The sequence below is a fragment of the Hermetia illucens genome, chromosome 1, assembly GCF_905115235.1.
Source record: "Hermetia illucens chromosome 1, iHerIll2.2.curated.20191125, whole genome shotgun sequence".
Taxonomy (NCBI): Eukaryota; Metazoa; Arthropoda; class Insecta; order Diptera; family Stratiomyidae; genus Hermetia; species Hermetia illucens.
Genome location: NC_051849.1, coordinates 199,577,788 through 199,599,977, shown reverse-complemented (window position 1 = coordinate 199,599,977; position 22,190 = coordinate 199,577,788). Strand labels below are relative to the sequence as shown.

The 22,190-nt window shown below is 42.4% G+C and overlaps 1 protein-coding gene across 2 annotated transcripts in view; it reads right to left on the bottom strand.

The window, feature by feature from the left end:
* LOC119646407 (protein O-mannosyl-transferase TMTC2) overlaps positions 1–20,740 on the bottom strand; it is a 184,881-nt gene extending 164,141 nt beyond the window's left edge. For both annotated transcript variants that reach the window (XM_038046851.1, XM_038046852.1), the window contains exon 1: positions 18,551–20,740. In XM_038046851.1, coding sequence (XP_037902779.1) covers positions 18,551–18,573 — 23 coding nt within the window. In that variant the 5' untranslated portion in view covers positions 18,574–20,740. The remainder of the gene's footprint in view (positions 1–18,550) is intronic.
* Positions 20,741–22,190: the final 1,450 nt, after the last annotated feature.

Below are 22,190 nucleotides of genomic sequence, written 5' to 3'. Positions count from 1 at the left end.
ATTGTAAGGCTGCCTATCTGAAGACCGGCGCACGAACTTTTGCTTTTAGTGATAACAAGCTCCTGCAGATACCAATGTGGGAGTCGGGACAGTTTGGGTCATGCCATTCACTTAAAGGTACATAGGGCGGCATTGAAGAACAAATCAGTGGCGATACCAGCCCTGTGCGAACTAACAACTGTAGGAGGTTCGGAAAGCCATATTCATCTAAAACTGCAATTACGCAACCTAACTTTTGAGCCCTGAACGAAAATTGTGTGTTAGTGCATATTTTCCTTTTACAATTTCCACCCACCTTAAACCTGGACAATGTGGTAGCACAAAAGTCATAGATTTCCACTGAAACTTATTCTGCTGATTTGCATAAGAGTCAACCGAACCACGGCCACGGCACAAATCAACCGCTAGAGATGGGTTGTGTGTATTCATCTTATCGTCCTGGTGGTGCTCGTTTGTTCGTCAACGGCTATACTTAGAAAAGCGGGTGGAATCCCACTCTCTCATTTACGTTTCCAGCCTTCAAGTTTAATAATGGTAATCGCATTCTGTGACCCAGAAACTGACCACTCAACTTTCTTTTGTAGTGCACTTCGGAGCTTCAGTTCACAGAGGGGACTGATTGTGGTGGGAAATTCTCTTTTGGAATGAACTTTTTTGTTTGTATTCCTTTTGAAGGATATACCAGAAACTTGGACGGTAAATGGGGATATTTCCCGGTTTTAATATTTTTTTGTGACTTGTGAAAATTTCGGCGCTAAATATTGTATGTACACAGAAAACTTAAGATACATTTAGTCACTTTTTTAAATAATGTCACTTTGGCGGGGACTTTTGAAATGAACATTGGAAATTGTTATGAGAATAAGTTCATAGCATTCATTAATTTCTGGGTATGTTAATTTTGATTTTATCTAAGAGAGGAGGAGGTCACTTAAGTTTGAATGGCTGTGGAACACCTCGGAGTAGATGAGCCAGCTTCACCAGGACTAATGGTATTTCACATTAAGACAGCAAGTCGGACTCTGCTGAGGTACTGACGCCCCTGTAAAGAGCAAGTCGAAGAATTCACTCAAAATATTGCCTGCTTATCATAAAAGATGAGTAAAAGGGATGGAGATTTGTAGACTTGCAACCCGTTTTCTGTTCATACACAGAGGAGTAAAACCCTTAGAAAGATACGTCTCTGTGCGTAGGAATCACACTCACTAAAAACGACCCCAGGTCTCTCAAGCGCCAGCACCAGGGAACTTCCATTTTGATTACTTCCCGGAGTGCGCTTACTTACCTTTAGACTCGTGTTTATGTTCTTTTCTTCTTTCCCCCATCTTTCTTCAGTCAACAGATCATTCTGTTATCTTCCGATTACCGAGGAAACATCCTTCGACGTCTGAATCTTCATAACTATGTTTTCGGGTTTCCCGCTCCTTCCCAGTGCTTCGGCCAGGTTCATCCCCTCCATCGGAAATCTTGGGCAGTAAGACGTCACATGCTGCTATGCAACAGCATTCAGGACATTTTGTTGAATCATTCAGCTCAAAGCGATGCAGATACTTCCAGGAGCAACCACTGTGATCCGTGAGCAGCTGGGTAACATGGTAGTTGATCTCCTCATCTTCCCGCTCATGTCATACCCTAATGTTAGGAGTGACTCATGTGCCCAATGACCCTTCGAAAGCTCGTCCCAACTGCGTTGCCAGAGATTATATAACTCTAACCTTGCCGCATTCCTGCGTTTTGTTTGCCCCTTCATACGTCTTTCCTAATACAGTATAGTAGTAAAACCGCTCTAAACCTTCAGAGCCATCAGTCGGTAAACCGAATTCACCTGCTCTGTCCACATAGATGACCTGTAAAGCAGAATGTATCGCACCACTTTAAGTATAACCGATCTCCAACAATATTTTGAACCGCCTATATTCGGAATTGTTTTTCAAGTACCGCCTTGATACTAACTGCCTTTTGACATATATACTCCAGGTCCTCCCTAAAGGTCAGTTTCGTATCAATCATGGCGCCCAATTTTTTTATACCTGGCTTCACATAAACTTCAACATCCTATGAGTGTTTCACTGTAAGAACTCTAATAAAGTCATCCACAGACCCGATAGTGAAAGCCTCTTCTGGGATGGGAAGAACAAGTACCCCAGTATACATGACATTCTAAGGCAGTACCGAACCTTTTGATATCCCCATTGTGGTGATGCACTTGCTGGAGCCTCCCATAGTCATTTCTAAGTGATAAATTTGCCTCAGCGATCGCCTGCGAATCTTTAACGGGTTTTTCATGATACTCGAACTAAAGTCCTTAAGGTGATTGAGTAATTAGGTCTGAACCTTAGCTTTCCTCGGTAGTACCCTGAGAAAGTCTCAGTCAAGAGCGAACCGCGTCGGGAAATAATGAGAGCTCTGGGAGCCGCCGATAGGTGTCGGTCGACGTTGATAGGATAAAGTGAGCCTGGTTCTGCTCAGGTGATATTTGTGACCAGCCAGCTCCTTCGAGACTCTTGCCGGGTAGTGTGTATTGGGCTGGTATTAGTTCACCGCGTCACACCGATCGTGTCCTAATTGATTAGTATGTACCGTAGTCAGCTAAGATCAGGCCTCAAAGAACTGGGTCTTGCCTCCGAGCGTACATTCGCTCCTGACTATTGCGACCTGCCCCTTTGGACACGATGCGCTGGTTAGATTTTCATGGAGAGCAAAACAATACCACTCAGAAAATCGAGTTTGTAGTTGCAAGGAAGGAGGAATAGTCGCCGGCATGTGGGCGCATTACAAGAGTGCGTCCCTCACGGCGGCGTCCAGCGAAATAGGTATTAAGGGATGAACCACTCGACGAGACATCGAAACGCCCAAATAAACCTGGAAATTTTGTAAAGTGATGTTACTGCCAGTTCGGGGACAGTAACTCCGATGCATAGCAACACTCCTGTTCTTCAAAAAGCCCAGAGAAAATCGTCGGATCTGAGCAGGATTCGGACACCAGCCGAGTAGGAACGCAGTCAACTGTTTTTGCTAGAGCCGAAGAGAAAAGGCTTATCAGGCACTGCACGGAAGTGATGAAGTGCATGCGATTGGTAACTTTCCTCCAGAAGAACGTCAGCCAAGGCATAAAAAAGGAACTGATGAAACTTAAGTAATTCCTGAATCACAATTCCGTCTATAGTACAAATGATACACAAATGGACACCAGCGGAAGATGTGCTAAACGCTGAAACAGCTGAGTTTGCTGCTGAGAACACTCTAACCACCAAACAGATCGCAGATGATTTATTGTAAAACGAGAAAGCGGAAAGAACAAGGCGCACCTGAACTAGACTCTAAGGTCCAAAAGAAAAGGCAAAGAAGGACAAAAGGATATAACACACGACGCTGTCAGAAAACCGTTTGTCCAAAGTCAAGGCGGTTACGAATGGTAAATCACCAACATAAAAGAAGAAGAAAGAGAGAAGGACTGGACCATCGGCTCTGCTGAATAAAGCGACGATAAGCATCTTGGAGCAAATCAAACCATTAGTAAACAAGGCTTCAGCTGGAGTCTCGGCCTTAAGTCAGCTAATGGTGGATGATGGGGGCCCTGTATCTACCAGAACACGTTTTCTTAGGGGTGCGACACAGCCAGTTTTGCTTTACCTCACTGAAATATGGGCTGATGCTCGTGGTAATGAAGTGTATTGTAAGTACCATGCCCCAGCGCCGAATAGGAGAGATTTAGGAGTGGCATTTGCCTATCGCATTGTCTCAGTACCTGCCGTGATGGTTACAGCGTGAGTAATATCCGTTGTTCTTCTTGCTAAGAAGCTTCAAGCCATCTACAGGCGCAGGAAAGGAAACTTAAAAGAGGCGGTGGCCGTGAAGAAAACGCTAACTGAGTAGCAACCCTCAAAAAAGTAAATGGACCCCGCGGCTCATCGGAAGTTTAAATCCGTGGTTGATGAGGATGATTATTTCCTAACCCAACTTCTAAGGGGGCATGTAGGTTTCCTGCCTTATCTACACAAGTTTGGGAAGGCACAATCCTCTGACTGTGTTTTGCGATGAAGTGGTGAACGACGCCAATCTCCCCCCCCCCCCCCCCTTTTGGAAGGTTGGAAGCGAATCGCCAGCAATTTCAGACTCTTCTCTTCTCTCTTCAGACAAAATTGCCAAAAGGATGCTGAAAAGCGCTGCAGATGGTGTCATGTTGCACATTAGTTTCGGGTACTTATTGTTGCGAACAAGGTTTTGAGTTCGACGGGTGGAGGGATGGGATGGCAAAGAGTTCCTAGAACTAACAACTTGTTTCTTTTCTCTTCCTTCCGTTGGTGAAAATAACTTCTTGACCTGATGGCCTCCTATGCTCCGAGAGTGGAAAAAGTGGCCCGAAGTAATATTCCAAACTAGTAATTTGTTGACGACGAGATATCTATTTGGTAGTCCGACTGTGTACCGTTGGGAGAGTCTATCACTTAACAATCTCGACCAGACCCACTAAATATCTAGGAGCACTTATATCATCCAATGAACCTTTAATTTGACTCCAGTTGACGACGACAATTTTGCGGCTCTCCAAAATGTACCTTTGCTTCAAATTCAGTGAAATTTCAGCGATAGAGCCTGGAAACTCGGGGGTTAAGCGAGGTAAGATAGTGGGACCCCAGCCATGCAATTCTGGTAATTCTACTCAAAGTAAGCAACAATCGGGTGTCGGATTAATGTTTGTCGTAATAGTTAAGTGTATCACATAAAATTCTAGCTGAAAGATTTTAGCCCTAGATGAGGAACAGTTCAGCATTATGCATCAACGGAGGCTTTTCATGGAAGGAAGGAGGCTCTCAATACATAATGCAATTCAGTCTACGAAACGCTTCCTAGAAATGGTATTCTTATCGTGATCGGTTATCTAAATGCTTAAGTGGGTTTCCTCGAACATGCAAAGGGGGATCATCATCTTGGCCACCGTAACGGCAATGTACGAAATTAAGTGGTGCTGACAAGTGAGACCATCACTGCCTGGCTTTGTTTGTGTGGGGCACTTGCACTTTCTCGCGAGGGTAGGGAAATTCCACCTGGCTATCGCTAGATAGTGGAAATGCTTTGCTAAACTAACTGTAGTCATCGCAAACAGGTTGCCAGATAATGTTGATGACGACCAGGCCACCATGAGAAGTCCTCCTCTGGGGTGCAAATAGGGTTGTAGGCCATGTACCAAAGGGCGCCATAAAATCTGGTTGAATGGAGGCAGATCGAAGGGCATAGGGAATTCAGGGCGGAGAGTGGGGGCCAACAAAATGCATTTGTGCTTTACGACCGTAAAAAATCTCGGGAAGCGAAGCGTAGTACCAACCATGACGAAAAGGATTTTTTATTGTATTAGTCAAGGAAGTAGAAACTGCTGCGCTTAACGAATGAACTTACGAGGAGAAACGTTAACGCAGACTACTGGGGGGGAAGGGGATTTCACCAAGGTTCTTAACCGTATAATATCTGGCATAGTTCCAACCTTTGTGAATGAAATGGAAAGGCAGCATTATATACGGATGCTGACTACCCCTTCAAACAACGGGGGAATTAAGTCCGCCATCAATTCGCAGGCAACAAAGCGAGGCTGCTGGACTTGCTGAACTATTCATAACAGCTCCTGAGCTGCTGAGTGAGCAGAGATATGTCTTCCACTCATTCGTAAATTCTGAGGACCAGCTTTGAGTGGAAGAAGGAGATCCTCTTTACGATTCCGAATAAGAACGCTTGTCTTGGGTGTCGTAATTGAGAGGGCGTTTGCGGGCTCCCTGCAGTCGCAAAGCTAATATCTACAATTATCGTCATCACCATCATCAACGGCGCAGCAACCTATATGCGGTCTGGGCCTGCCTTAAAAAAGAAGAAGGATGAAGTGTGAATCACTGAAGTCCCAGAGAATGATCCCACCTCATCAGCCTGGCGAGCATGGAGGCAATTTATCCCGTGTCGAGGAGATAATTCAGTTCGGCTGTAGGCAGAAGTTGACCAATCTGTACGGTAAATTGACAGTTATTTTTTTAATTCCAGATGAGCTCCTTGGGGTTGGCGGTACTTATGCGGCATGGTCACTTTGATCATCTTCAACCCTTGCGTTCGTTCCATTTTCTCTTCATATGAAGCCTTCCTCACATGTCTTGCACTTCCTGGGTCCTATTTTCGGAAGAGGAAATTTGTGAAGACATGGATTTCATCACGTTACCGGCGTGTGAAATTTGCACCTCCCTTATTTCGCGTGGAACCACCACAATGCATTCCTCTACTGAGCTGCATTATCCTTGCTCTCAATGCTCTCAATTCTCTTGACAATCTTCCTGTGTAGCCTCTTCTGTGTATTTTGTTTGCAAAACAAAACCATATTGAAATCAGTTCAATGTCTGTCTGTCCGTCTGCCTGTCTGTCACCTGCACTTTGCCTGGTAGTAGGCTAGGATAGTTGACTGCTCTGTCGAGATTTTCGAAGAGAGAGCAGCGAAGGAAATGGCTGGTATTGACCATTGTGTTAGCGTGTAACTGAGTCATGCAATGCTACAATGCCTTTACGGTGTTTGGATTGTAACAGAATATCCAACTATCGGTCGAACCAGAAAATCTCTAAGTTGAAAACATCTGGAACAATGAGCAGAGCCGGCTTGCATATCAGGTACCGATAGATGTGTAAATTAGAGTAACGAAGTGGCAGTTGATAGGTCACATCTTAGGAAATGGTAACGGAAGAATCGCTGATTACTTCCAATCGCATCTTCTATTCCAGTTCGGTTTTTAAGATATCAAATAAGTAACATTCACCCCCTCGCAACATAGAAAGGTCTAAAAATATTGTTATTATTACAGTTGATCCTCCATAAGTAATAATCCAATTTGAATAGTAATCATCCAATTTGAATTGCTACTTGTGTATAATAAATAACGTCCTTGCTACATGCATACATCCCTTGGCTGTACCATTCTGCAGGATCCGACAGCCATAATCCTTGTTTATCCTTGAATTGTAGCAAATTAGCTATGTTCCAATAAAGAACTTGTTATTTTATTAATGCTTCTGTTCGCATACAAGTACTAGTTAAATTTCAAAGGAAAAGTATGGCAAACAGCATGGTAATCTGCTTCGCCCACACGTCAATGTTAAGTCATATATAATTAGGTTCAAGGGAATTCCTTCCTTTGCTAGGAAGCTACTCAACACTGCAGGATATAATAAACGCCAAAATCGTAGATGATATGTTACCTTGACAACCTAAGCCGTAGAATTCGTTTGATTAGATCACACCACGGAGGAACATTTGTGTCCTAATATCCTGTAAGAAGGATTAATAATCTGGAGCTACATATTATAAAACTGCGACAAATTTTATCATTTCCTAAAATTCATGGAAACGTACCGTATCCGTATATCCTCGTCTGTTCTTCTCATCTCATGGTACCTGTTATTTGTGTTAAGGTATCGATTTTCTTATAGCTAAGAAATGTACCCCATTCTCTGCTCGTTTATAAATAGCCCATCCGGTGCCAATGAAGAGAATTACGTGGAAAAATAAGCACCTCGTGGTATTGGTTTCATTGAATTTCCATCAAACGCCAAATAAAATCAATTGACTGCTGGTTTGAGAGGCGATAATTCAATCGAAGCTTCTGATAAAAGTTGAGTAGCATTTCCGAAGATTCCTTCCAAAATAATTAGAGAATTATCCTGTGGTTTTGTTTGGAAGCATTCTTCACTTATTTGTGTGGGTGTGCACAAATTTGCTTTATATCCAATCTTCAGAAAGAATTAAAAACAAAAGTATTCCAAAGGAAAATAACAAATTCAGGAAAATTTCGTAGTAAAATGGCTGATGTTTTCCGATTTAAGAAAAAAAAATTTGCTCCTTAAATCAATATCCCCAGCAGTGCTTAGCTCCGAAATTAAGGACAAATTTCATCACCATCATCATCAACGGCGCAACAACTGGTATCCGGTCTAGGCCTGACTTAATAAGGAATCCCAGACATCCCGGTTTTGCGCCGAGGTCCACCAATTCGATATCCCTAAACGCTGTCTGGCGTCCCGACCTACGCCATCGCTCCATCTCAGGCAGGGTTTGCATCGTCCTCTTTTTCTACCATAGATATCGCCCTTATAGCCTTTCCGGGTTGGATCATCCTCATCCATACGGATTAAGTGACCCGCCCACCGTAACCTATTGAGCCCGATTTTATCAATGGTATCGCCCATAGATTTCGTCGTTATGTAAGCTACGGAATCGTTCATCCACATGTAGGAGACCAAAAATCCTTCGGAGGATTCTTCGCTTGAACGCGGCTAAAAGTTCACAATTCTTTTTGCTAAGAAGTCTCCGAAGAACACATGAGGACTGGCAAGATCATTGTCTTGTACAGGAAAAGCTTTGTCCCTATGGTGACAGGTTTCGAGCGGAACAGTCTTTGCAAGTTGAAATAACCTTCGCGTTTGACCAGTGCAGTTTAACGTTATTTGTTGGTCGGTTTTCGGTGTTGACGTTGCCACCATATATTTTGTCTTGCCTCAAGATTTCGCGCCGCCTGATCGATCTGGATGAAGGCAGTATGTACAACTCGGGTGGTTCTTCCCATGATGTCGATATCGTCAGCATAGGCCAGTAGTTGGGTGGACTTGAAGAGGATCGTATCTCTTGCATTTACATCAGCATCACGGATCACTTTCTCGAGGACCAGGTTAAAGAGGACGCATGATAGGGCATCGCCTTGTCGTGGACCGTTCTTAATGTTGAATGGTCTTGAGAGTGATCCTGCTGCTTTTATCTGACCTCGCACATTGGTAAGGTAAGCCTAGTCAGTCTTATTAATTTCGTGTAAGTTTTACCCTGGCTATGCTGTCATAGACGGCTTTAAAGTCGATGAAAAGATGGTGCAACTAGTGTCCATATTCCGGCAGTTTTTCCATTGCTTGCCGGACAGAGAAAATCTGATCTATTACTGATTTGCCTGGAATGAAGCCTCTTCGGTATGGGCCAATGATGTTCTGGGCGTATGGGGCAATCCGACCGAGCAAGATAGCGGAGAATATCCTATAGGTGGTACTGAGGAACGTGATACTTCTGTAATTGCTGCACTGCGTGATATTCCCCTTCTTATGTATGAGACAGATAATGCCTCGTTGCCAATCGTCAGCCATTGATTCGCTGTCCCACAATTTGAGCATCAGTTGGTGAACCACTTGGTGTAATTGGTCACCTCTATATTTAACCAATTCGGCTGTGATTCCATCGGCTCCTGGCGACTTATGGTTTTTAATCCGATGAATTGCGTAGACTATTTCTCCTGTACTTGGTAGTGACAGTATTTGTCTTTCGTCTTCAGTTGGCGGGACCCCCAACTCTCCGATGTTCTGTTTGTTCAGTAGTTCATCAAAGTACTCAACCCATCGCTCTAATATGCCCATTCTGTCAGAAATCAGATTTCTCTCTTTGTTTCGGCTGGATGAGCATCGAAGTGTATAAGGCTTCATCCTGTTGACTTGTTGGTAAAATTTCCGCGGCTGGTGCGGTTGCTTCCTGTACTTTTCGAGATCGCAGACCTGTTGGTTTTCCCAGGCTTCCTCCTTCGTCTGTGAAATCTCTTCTCCGTTCGACGGAGTTCATGATAAGTCTCTGCGCGTGCTTGTATTCTTGGAAAATGTAACATTACTCGGTACGCAGCAATCTTACGTTCCGTAACTAGCGTTCATTCATCCTCAAACCAGCCGTTTCGACTTTCCTTTCGGTTGGAACCTAGATACTTGGCGGTATCAATGATAATGTTCTTCAGGTTTTTTGTGAAGATCATTTGTTGATGGTTCATCTCCAGGGTCTCTGTAAACTGCAATTATTGCGGCATCCATTTCGCCTTTATAGATGTTGCTGAGGGTTGTGAATGTCTTCGGTATTCACTCTCACCTGATTGTCAGAGGGGATTGTAGGTGGTGTCGTAATTCGAGCTCGGAGCACTGTGGCAACGAAATAGTGGTCCGAGTCTATATTGGCTCCGTATATGTTCTGACATTCATCAATGACATCATAGTTGGAACAGGATTCGACGGTCCGCTCAACTGCCCCGTAGAAGGTATCCTCCTCCGACTCTGCAGTCTCTTCTGTAGGGGAGTGAATGTTTATGAGGCTTATATTTCCAAACTTGCCTCGCAAACGCAGAGCGCATAGCCTTTCTCTTATAATAGCAAGTTTCATTTTTTGGCTGATTAAGAAACCTACTCCGAGCACATGGTTACTGGATGACCACTATAATATATGGCATATTGGCCCTTCTCCAGCAAACCGGTCCCTGAACATTGCATCTCTTGCAACGCTGTTACATCAGCCTTATATTGGGGCAGGGTGTCGGCTAACTGCTCAGCAGCATTCAGTCTGTACAGGGAGCTCACGTTCAATGAGAAAATTGGCGAATTTGCGCTCAATATAAGTCGTTGTCATGTTATATAAAGTGAGCTCTTAAAGTCTGCGAGCTGCTTGTCACGCTGCTCCCAGGGCAGAGGTGAGGCAGCGTCTCACGATTCGCCTCTGCCCTGGTAAGAAACCGTAAAGTCGTCATCGCCTAATATCTTACTTCTTCCTCTTCTTCTTCAGGTTTTGTCCCGTTCAAAAGCGACATCGGCCCATCTGAGCTAGTTGCGCCACTTTGCTCGATCATATGCCTGATTTGGAAGATATGGAGAAGCTCTCAAATCACCATCTAGCGTATCAAGTCAACGTGGTTTCAGGCGGCCCTGTGCTCGTCCAGTTTGATGTTCGGACAAATTTTGGTAAATGAGTTCTCGTCAGTATGTTTCGTTTGCTGTGTGTCATGTAACTAGTCGTAATAATTAGACTTTTCTTCTTCTCCTTCAGCATTTATCTCGTTCGGGAACGGGTTCGGCTCTTCGTTTCCGCCATTTTTCCCGGTCATCTGCACTGAAGACGCCTATCCATGATCTGTGCAACTCAATGTCCATCGCAGATGTCCCTATTTTGGATCTGATTATTTTACGCCATTGGTCAAAAGCGATATTGTCATCTTCATTATCGCCAGTCGCATATCATTGTTTTTATAGTCGGCGAACACTTAGAACTATAAAGGGCGATAGGGCGTGCAACACCGCCGTAAATGTTGTATTTGAGACGTTCAGGAAATCTTTTTCGCTACTTTACTTACAACTGGGAAATATCTAATATCTGATTAGTGCTGCTACAAGCAATTTTTGGTCTCACCATGGAATCTATAGGCCTTTATTATAACCAATCACCTGCAATGCATCAGGGACAGAATGCCAATGTATGATCACAAAAAAGTGGCAAGTAACAGTTTCATTGAAGACATTAAGCACTGAAACCCACTTTTATAATTAGGCCTACGGATACATCAAGAAACGATGGCGTTAAATTCCATATTGAACCTCGGCGTCCCGAGTACCATACCTTCTTTCCACCGCTTTCGGTCTAATAATCTCATTTTTCAATTCAAAAACATAGAACGGAAATTACCGACCTATATCCATCCTTTCCACGTTCTCCAAAATTTTTGAAAGGTCCGTGAACGGCTCCCTTTCGTCTCATTTCAGTCAGCATGGATTTCAACATTGTCGCTTGACTGTGACCAGTTGGTTGGAATTCACCAAGTTTGTCGCGAAGTCTCTGAACACAAGAAACGATATACATACAATCTATACTGACTTATCCAAAGCTTTCGATTCCATTGACCACTCCTTGCTTCTCACCAAACTCTGATCGTATGGATTTGCAGCAGGTATCCTCTACTGGTTAAGATATTACTTAGATGGTAGAGTAAATCGTGCCTTTTTAAATAGTTGCATCTCGTCTCCTTCTCTCCCCTGATCGGGGGTCCATCCTCGATCCATTTCTATTTTCATTTTTCGTGAATAATCTTCCTTCTTCATTCACTTATACTAGCCTTTTTTATGCAGGCAATTTGAAATTGTTTTCTGCCGTCGGTTCATCTACTGATCAGTGCAGCCTTCAGTCAAACCTTGACATTTTATGCCACTTAATGTGAAGAAATGTCACTCTTTATACTATTCACGTTTATTATCTTGAATGTCAGCCCTTAACCATGATTGCCTCTCACAAGGACCTGAGTGCGAAAAACAAATCCCGATTTAATTTTCATTATGTCGATGTGCTCAGCCATAGTTCCAAAATGTCTGCCTTTATCCTTCATTACTCCTATAAATTCATGGATATCTGTTCCTCAGTCCTAAATCCTTTGTTCGTAATATTCTTGAATATGGTTCTGTAGTATGGTCCCCTTACCATAATTGCGATTGCCAATCAACTAAAACTGTGCAAGATTGACTCGATTTTTAACATTTAAAAAGAGCATTCTCCACTTGACATATCCTGATCGTATGGCCTTCCTTAACCTAACATCTCTACAATCCCGAAGGTAATTGACTGACACATGCGTCCTTTTCAAACCCTTTCACCAAGTTTGGTGTCAATTGTTACAACCGTCTCTGAGAAAAATGCGTGTGACAGACAGACAGATAGGCAAACAGAAAAAATGAGGAGAACGTCAGGTTGGTCTGCGAAAGCAATTGATGAGCAAACATTCATAGATGCTTGGTTGGACCAGGACACTATGCAAGATACACCATCGGAAAGAGCCCTCCATATCGCGGAGTGTATCGCGAAGGCATGCGACTCATCGATGGCGAGACGTTATACTTTCCCCAGTAGAAGGCCCAATTGTTGACAGAATAGTGAATTGTCAAATCTTCGGTCAGCGTGGCATCGGAACAGACAAGCGGCTCAGAGAGCAATGAGTAGGATTGACTAGGCAAGGTCGAGGCCAGACATATTCGTAGAGTTATTTGAAGCATGCTTGGCGGATGGGATCTTTCCCGATACATGAAAAAAACAAAGGTGTTGTTGCCTAAACCTGATAAGTCTCGTGGGGAACCATCTTCCTACATGCCTATATGTCTATTGAACACTATGGGGAAAATGTTGGAGCGAATAATCTATAACAACTTGCTCTCGTCTGTAGAAAGTCTGGGAAGCTTATTAGACCGACAATTCGGCTTCCAAACGACCAGATCAACGGTCGACGCCATCAAACTGGTCACTGACTTAGCTGAAAATGCAATGCACAGAAGGGGTGGCACTAGCAAGTATTGTGCTGTGATTACACTTGACGTGCAAAATGCACCCAACTCTGCCAGTTGGAATTATATAAGGAGGTCATTGGCGAGAGTTTGTGTACCTAGATACTTAACTGCGCTAGTCGAAAGCTACTTAACAGAACACATTGTCTCCGCGGGTGTTCCACGGGGCTCTGTTCTGTGACCCCTCTTTTAGAACGTCATGCTCTGAACGTCCCAGCTGCTAGCGGTGATTATAAAACTCACTAAGAAGGAAGACAACTGATCCTCGAAATACCGATATATGGAATAAAAACTCACTATTCGGCATTAAAAAATAACATTTTGTCTGTTTTCATTATAAAATAAGCCAAAAAACGACATCCAGAACCGAAGAAACAGCGGTGATTGTTGTTGCAAAAGATCTGGCGAATGTGGAATTATATTCATCCCAAGCAATCACTGTCATAAGGAATTGGCCGAAAGCTGCTGGTCTTGCACAAGCGGAGGATAAAACAGAGGGAGTGCTTATCACGAAGCGGCGCAAGGGAACCACTGCCCGTGTCAAAATGGGGAAGCATATCATCACTTCAAAGCCAGCAATTAGATACCTTGGGCCAAGGTATGATGCCTAATGTTGGGGGCCCGCGGTGCACTCATAGACTGCTTATAGCTAGAGTGGTGAGCTCTATACTGCTTTACGCAGTGCCAATTTGGTCAATTGCAATGCTCAAACGATGAGTGAAGTTTATAGAAAGACTGCCCAAAGAGTGTGCTGTGGTTATAGAACGAAGCGGTCTATGCAGTAGCCGGAATGATGCCGATTGACATTTTGGCCAATGAGATGGTAGGTATCAATGATCGACCCGATTCTTCCTCTGATCGATAAATGAAAAACGCCGAAAGGGAAGAATCGTTAAGCAGGTGGCAGCAAGGGTGGGAACAGGCAAAAAAAGGTCAATGGACCCACAGATTGATTCTCAGCAACAAGATGTGGACCTAAAGAAGGTATGGTGAAATAAACTATGGTCTCACGGGGCATGGCGGATACCGTCAATACCTCTACAGGTTTAAACTGGATAGCTCGCACAACTGTACCAGCTGCGACGGTATTCCAGAGGACCCGGAACATATTTTTCTTCCATTGTCCTAGATTCGCTGAGGAAAGGAGACATTGGGAGTAATAGCAGCACCGGAAAAATGCCTGCATGCCAGAAGATCTGGAATGAAGTGAACGACATGGCAGGGCGGATTCAGTCGATGGGTAAAGGGATAGGCTAAAGCCATGTCCGCCCGCAGCGACGAGAACAGGAGTTAGGAGGTGGTTTTAGTGGGTAAAAATCCCACACGCTTGAACATGTGCACCAATGTCTTTGGAAGATTTCCACCTGCGGGAAAAAAGGCAGACAGAGGATTTTAATAAGGTTTTGTTTTACGCAAAACCTTAACTTCTTCCAGAAACGTAATGTCTTCATTACTCTTGGATTTTCTTCCTTTGTTGTAATTGAAGTGTACTATATCTCTGAACGATATTGTTGAATATTATCCCATATACTCCTACGGAAAGGGAATAAATATCATAGTTTGTTTCATTGCATTCTTAGATTCAGTGATCCCTGGAGCAACAAGTGCGCTGAGGATCCACTGACTATTGCTAACCACACGATGGTTGTCTGGTTATATAGGAATAATTGGTTAGAGGTGTGTATCGACTTGGTTTAGAAAAGGGTAACGATCGCTTCCTGCTTTTGCCGTCTTAAAGAAATTCGGGGAACTTTGTCTTGTGTGACTGACTCCCGAACACCCGCTGCCCGTTTTGACAGACGCCTCCTTCCATTATTGTTCCACTTTGACTCAGCGGGATATCGTATACTAGGGACTAGAAATCATTCCTCATTGTCCAAAAGTTCTGACATAATTTTCTTTGTATTTGACATATAAGTCATCTGAAGATTCTGCATTTCACGAATTTCATGCGATAAAAAGACCTTCATGAGTTGCGTCTAAATCACTCCAGGACCCACCATGCTGACTGAAAAGGACAATTGCCCCTTTTCCGTTTCTTGTCACATTACCACTATCAGTTATGAACCTGGGGTAACTCCTTCCCTACTTTTAGTGTTAATATTTTGATGGAAGCTCGTCTTTCATAAATTTGTAACATAACAGCCTAGTCGAATTCCTTACAGTAGTGAAGTATCTGACGTAAGGAGTAGTTTTCCTTTCCAGCTATTGGCGAACGCAGACAAATTATGCTTTAGACTATGCGCACACTCCAAGAAAACCCCGCCCAAAAATCGTCACTCTTCGGTTAAAATCAGAATTTAGTGGTACGGCCTAGTCACTTTAGTGTTAAGCGAGGTCAGATGATGGAACGCTCTCTTTCTTATAAAGTTAGAACATCCACCAAAAGCAAGCGCATTTTCAGCATAAACGGTGGTTTGGGTTTCGACCAGTTTGAACAGGAGAAGATCGAAATTTTACCAGGGTATATACTAACCCGGGCTCCCAAGATAAAGTTTAGATATACCTTCTAAGGACTGGCTGGCTGCAATCCAGCTGAATCTTTTCAAGTTTTCTTCAATATTTGACTGCAATATTGGAATGAGGAAAGCCTTTTGTTGTATAGTGCATATCAGTTTAAATGGAGTTTCTGATTTCAGCAACTTTCTATGTATTCAAATTGGTTCCGCTATTCACCTTGCCATAAACTTCGGCACCTTCATGATTTCTGCAATTTTCTTTATATCATCGCTCCATCATCGGTTCCATGATACAATCTGTGGTGAAGTTAGACTCCAACTCCAACTGACCATAACGCATATTGAACCGAATGAAGCAAGTTTCAGACAGCAATGGATTAAAGATAAGATAAAGGCACTGATATCAGCATAATCCGCAAAACATTTGAATACCGATCGTCACTTCCGAGCATTCAATGTTTTACCAATGACCCCTTTGTAGGAGTCGAATAATCTTGTTTTCTCCATCAAGAGTACGATAACCTTGTTTTCGTGTGAAAGGAAATAGCTAGAGAAGATATATATGAATATTAAAGCTGAATATGCCTTTGGTATACCAATAATTGGTAGCCCCCCTTGGTGGACATCTGGTATGACCACGAACAAACATGTAATAATTCGGCCGATCGTCAGTTGTATTACTATTTGCGCAGGGTAATTTATACCGGACGAATTTGGTGGTCGCTGTAATGCATGACCATAAATTACACTTCTAAATAAAACTAAGTAAAAAATGTGCACTGTTCATCGCTGTCCTTAAATGGGATGGACCTTTCGAGTTCACAGTTACTCAGCAGGTTTGTTATGTATTTCTATAGCGAGTCATTTTCTATCATATAAAAATTTTTGATCATTTCCAAATAAACCGAAAAAAGGATAACTGTCAAGGTCCGGTATATGAGGCATTGCTGGGAATACGTATTGAGAGCAGGAGGAAACGGGAGGGCATTAAGCATCATAAAAAGAGAACCTGTTCAGAATCGCAACCCCCAAATAAAGTGTAAAACGCATCCTCGGTTTTACACTTCATTTGAGGTGTGGGGGGGGGGGGCTGTTTCCAGCGCTCTAAGATGGAAATGTATAGGTGTTAATCAGCCGATTCTAGGTAACCAACAGCACTAAATTGGCAGGCCCCCAAATTTATGTATATACCTGGAGTTGAAAACGGGTGTGAACTTGATGAGACTTGCGAAAATCGATGGGCGTACAAATGAAACTGCAGATGTGGCTGACGTGTTATGGCTAACATAAAGGCCAAGGTATCCCCTTATTTTCATTGCAGACCAGATAATTTTGGGAGCGTGCTATACATATATAGTTTTTGAAGTTACTTCTAATTACTAAATTACGACCCTTAGCAGGAAAGTATCAGCCACAACTAGAGATTGGTATATATTGGGCTAAAGACTACTATCTTCCACTGGATTGCAAAGGATTTCGATGATTCATTTTGACCAATAAAAGTTGGAGATCCTCACCGCCATAAAAATAAGGACCTCCTGGATAGAATCATTTTTAGTTGCTGCTGAGAGCATCTTGCCCTTAAGCATTGATTAATTTAGTAGTCCTTTGAACTTCTTTTCCTAATGTAAGGACACCTTTTAAAGTAGACAATTTCTATAATGTAAAATACATTGCATTCCCCTCTACCAACTTTACTGAAATACATTGTCAAAATGGAAAATACTTCCAAGGATAATCACTACACTGAAATAGCCCACACCGCAGGAAAAACCAGTGTGATTTACAGTTGACATATTTGAAATCCTTTTTGCAGGAACTGGAGTTGTCACTAGGCAAACTTTACGCTCTTTAACTTTACTGACCCTAAAAGGTTTACTGCAGGTTAACTGCCAGAGATACTCCAAAGTTTATCTCATAAAAAACAATCAAACATTCTTGTAGCTCTACACGCTTCTATAGCTTCGATTTCTACAGACAATTTTCCAACTCCTATTACAGCTAAGTTTACACGAGCTCCTTTTGCTCCAAAAAGTTCAACTGACTTATTTTCTCCAGAAACAGCTCAACATATTTCCTTGAAAGTCCTGTTCCCAACCACTTTCACTCAACTCCAAATTCAATTTCGGTGAATTTCTTGATGTAAAAAGACTTTTTACTGAATTTCTAGATCCACGTGATTCGCTTCCAAAAGGATCCAATTGAAATTGTCTTTCGCACGGGTAGTCGGTCCACACGACTCCAAACTCCCAATTTTCTCATAGAAAGCACAAGTCGGAGTTATATTTTTATTCACGAAAAATAGCCGACCAGAAAGTGGTATCCAAAAGACGTAGAAACTCTCTTGCAAACAAATTTGTGGATTAAATACCACACCAGGGAAAAGTTGGAGGAAACGCCAACACGATAGGAATATTAATATAAATCATACTCGGCACAGACAGAGATTCTTTTATGAATTCATTCTTTGTTGATCTGGGTTTGCATTTCACAAAAACAAGCCAATATTGTAATTCAACCAAGGAATTCGATGTATACCGCAAAAAGCCCAAGCTTTGAATAGTATTTCCTCCGGGAAAATATGTTGACCCCCAGCTTATTTTTAAAAAAATCAAAGCCAACCCACGCCGCATATCAAGGAAACAAAATTACCTATAAAAGCGAGATTAAGTAGTCAAAGCTTCGCCAAGAGATGTCGCACTAGAAAGTGTAAATGAAGAATCTTCAAAATTCGATGAATTTGAGCTTGGTGTAGGCGTTCACGTGTTAACCAACAGATTTTATTCGATCACGTTCATAAATACGCACAGAAGCCTACGCCTCTGCAGTATTTCCTCAAAGATTCTCTCAGGAAAGTTTCCTGACCAATCTAATTTAACAAAAACTTCGTCCTACCAAAATATCTTCATCAATCGAGGTCCATTAAAATAATTGAATCAAATGACAAATGGTCACTAACTAACCTTGACTTGTTGCGGTTCGCCATGGCTAGATGCTGATGTATCCTTGCTTTAGTCTTTCGTCGAACATTACACAAATTGCCGGTTGCTCTCAGAATTTCCACTCACTGATACCTCCCGCTTATCTGCCTTTTATTATGCTTTTCACACACTGATCCCCGTAATTTCCACTTATTTTCAACACCACTTAGAACTTCTGAACAATCTGACTTTTATTTGTTACTTTTTCCTCTACATTTAATACGAATTCTTCTTCCTGATTTGATTCTCGAATGTGAAGTATAATTTTACGATTTAAACCATTTGGGTGATGAATTGACGTCCCGACTCACATCCTAAAATTAATTTTTCTTTTTTTCTTCTTTCTTTAAATGTCCGACACTTTTCACGAAAACCAATCACAAAATTGCGTCAGAGCCAATGCTTAATGGTCTGGAAGCGGAATCGGAATCATACAAGTGCCAATGATAGTCGACTCCTTCCCTGTCTGCCAAAGGTGTGAAAAAAGAATAATTTCTGGTCCTTTTTCGTTCGTAACGGAGGTGTCAGGAAGCAATAGGCAATAGCTATTATCTAGCGAGACATTCAGAAAGCAAAGAAGTTCCCTTTCCAGGACGAGCTTCAGTTATCTTTGCCACACTCAATTTGATTACAAATGTACCGAATCCTGCCGCTAGGCCCTTTCTATACGCTCATACGCCTCATCCATATGAAAACTTCAAAACATACTGGTACAAAATGCTGTCGCCTCCTTCCAGTGCCAGTGAGCCTCTTGAAAGGAAAACCAAATTTTCATAGTAGCTTATTCACCAGAAACACTGCCATTCAATTCATGCTGTCGTGTTGCTTTTATAGGTTCCTGCTGTTACGACTTCCTTATGATTTAAAGCGAGCTCATGTTCATCGTGTTCACTCCCGGTATGTGTTCTGATTTATCGATAAAAGCATTAAGACTTGATTCCTTTCACGATTTTCAAGGATTCCTCCCTTGACTTCATCTGGATTCCCGTGGATTCGCAAAGATTTCCCAAGTAATCGTTTGTCACCGCTACCGTTGCCGCCGTCTTCAGTTACCCGAAGCATTTAACACGAACTGCTGCAAGCCAATCCAGAGTTAGGTTTCCTTCAAATCGTCTGGGTGACGATATTCGCAGACTTAAACTTTTGAAAAGGAGGGAACGAGACCAACTTGCTAGAGATTGTCGAACGTTTAGATTAAATCGAACGCGTTACACTTAACGTTCGAATCTTCGGGGGAGTTGTACGGTCGATATGTAGGTCTCTGATACGAAAAAGGATACGTCGCACACGGGAATGAGCCGCACAGCAAGCAACAAATTCCCCAGAAACTACACGCCACTACCCCCAGTGAAAATTTGCAGATATTAAATGTTCATTTAGATCCTTTTCTCTTACTCTGCTCCTGTTGCTCCTTGTTCTCGCCCCTTCCGACCCTTTCGCTCTCTTTCTATCCTCGGACTTTTTTCATAGCTCCCATTCAGGGACCAGTTTTCATTTTGTCTCGTCCTTTTCACATAATACATATTATTTTGCTATTACATGTCCTGAAACTGGTTCAACTCCCTGAGGATTTCGTCCTACATTCACGGGTCTAATATGAGTTTCGTAAGGGTGTAACATAAACGCTTACGTTATACAGGAAATGAACATCTCAGATGACAGCAGTAACGATGATACTGATGACGTTGATGACGGAAGGAATGGTTCTAGTGGTACCGCAGGTATTGAATTCCAAACTGTTTGCCCTTGTACCTTGGTTTTTCAGCCAAGCTGGCAAGCTGTAAGTAGGTCGACGTTAAACCACTGCCACCTTTGATGATACTTCGTCTTTTTGACTACTATCTTAACTTCACAATGGCGTTATCATTATTTGCATGTGTAACAGATGTCCCATTACCCGGTACTATCCGCTCTGAAACCACCACTTGACGAATTCTTATCAAACCCCGGGAGCTTCTTTAATAACTCACTTTAATTTAAACCCCGAAATCATCGTCTCCTAATCGCTTATTTCCAATGCTTCAACACTAACCAAGTTAAATTGAAACTTGAAAGGAGAAATGTTTGGTTTTCATCCTTTCTTTATTTTTATTTTTCGATTTTATTTGTATTTTTCGCGAAAGCCTTCCTCAACGTCGAAGCGCTACGTTGAAATCACGAAGACTGAGTCGGGTAGTGTAAGGACGCGCAGTTTTATACGTAAAAACGACTCTGAAACGGGATGTGTCGCTCCGAATCCGATACGGCGATACCGACCATGAAACGATGTATATCCTTTCGTTTTCGTATATATCGTCCGTTCGCTATTCGTCGCGGATTATAGAAGTCATCCTTTTGTGTGTGGCGAAATTGCAACCCCTCACTAGAAAGGGGAGCATATCGCGACTTTCAGAGCTAGAGTTTCGAAAACGATAACCTTCCAAAGAGAATTCCTACTTTTGATCCTGCTATTCCTAGAAGATTGTCATCGTTTGCCACCCCTACACCCACTACTTTCGAACTAAGAGAAACATCTCAATGGTACCATCCGATTCTCAACAAGTTCGGTCTCTCTTTGCAATCCATTCCACTGCGACGTATACGATGAAAAACGTCTCGCCTTTTCACTAGCACAAAAGTTAGCTCTTCCATTCAGGAATACTCATCCCCGCATTCGTTTATATCCTCCCAAATTTGTCGAAACTCTTTTGGGAATTAGAGTAACGTCGGTTTGTTCTCAGTAACGAAGGAGCATGTACCCTCTTGCCGTGAATGCGGCGAACATTCTAGGACGAAATATCTTATTGAAAACATTATTCAGAGATACTGACCTGTTTTGTACTAGTCACGGGCATGCTCCTTGAAGTGACAAGCAGGAAGGAGTTTGCGCTTTGACCACGAGTCTGTTATTATCCTTCGTTGAAACAAATGCGACTTGTGCCAATGTAAGGGTATTTCAGAAACGACTCAAATAGTTCTGTCTGACCTTCTGAAGGGGCTGTTTACTTTGCTTGATTTTTTTATTGACTCAATTTTTATTATTGAAAGGATAAGGAATCAGGTTAATCCTGTTAACATTTTGAGTGTTGTGCTTGTTAAAGTTACTACCAAATCCTACCAGCAATTGTCATTGCGATAACTCAATAAAAGAAAACTTCCCAATAATGTTGTGTTTGTGCGTTGAATAAGTGTCTTTTGTTGCAGTAGACGTCACAATATGTCTCGGAATTTTTAGGGTTCTGATTAGGAAAATCCATCCGAAAAGGATTTTAGCCTAAATAGTTTCTTTAGGGCTTACAAAAAATTATAGGGGCCTCATTGACGACAACAAACAATAGAGTTCGATAAAAGCTATATTCCACCATTACGATTGAAATAGGACATGTAGGACTTCAAATTTTAATAGAATGCAGAATGCCCTCATTATGGAACCTACCTGAAGAAAAAGGACTCTAACGATTTGAAAATTAGCCTTTTAGTGTTAGCGATGTCCTTCCACACAATCCTGTTTCGATTACTGTGAAAAAGAGTTCAACTGCATTGTATTTTGCAATAAATATGAAGCCACCTATGAAAGGAGGTTCTCATCATCCCTATTCACAAAAGTAGCGATCGTAGGCTCCAAGAAAAATAACCGTTTCAT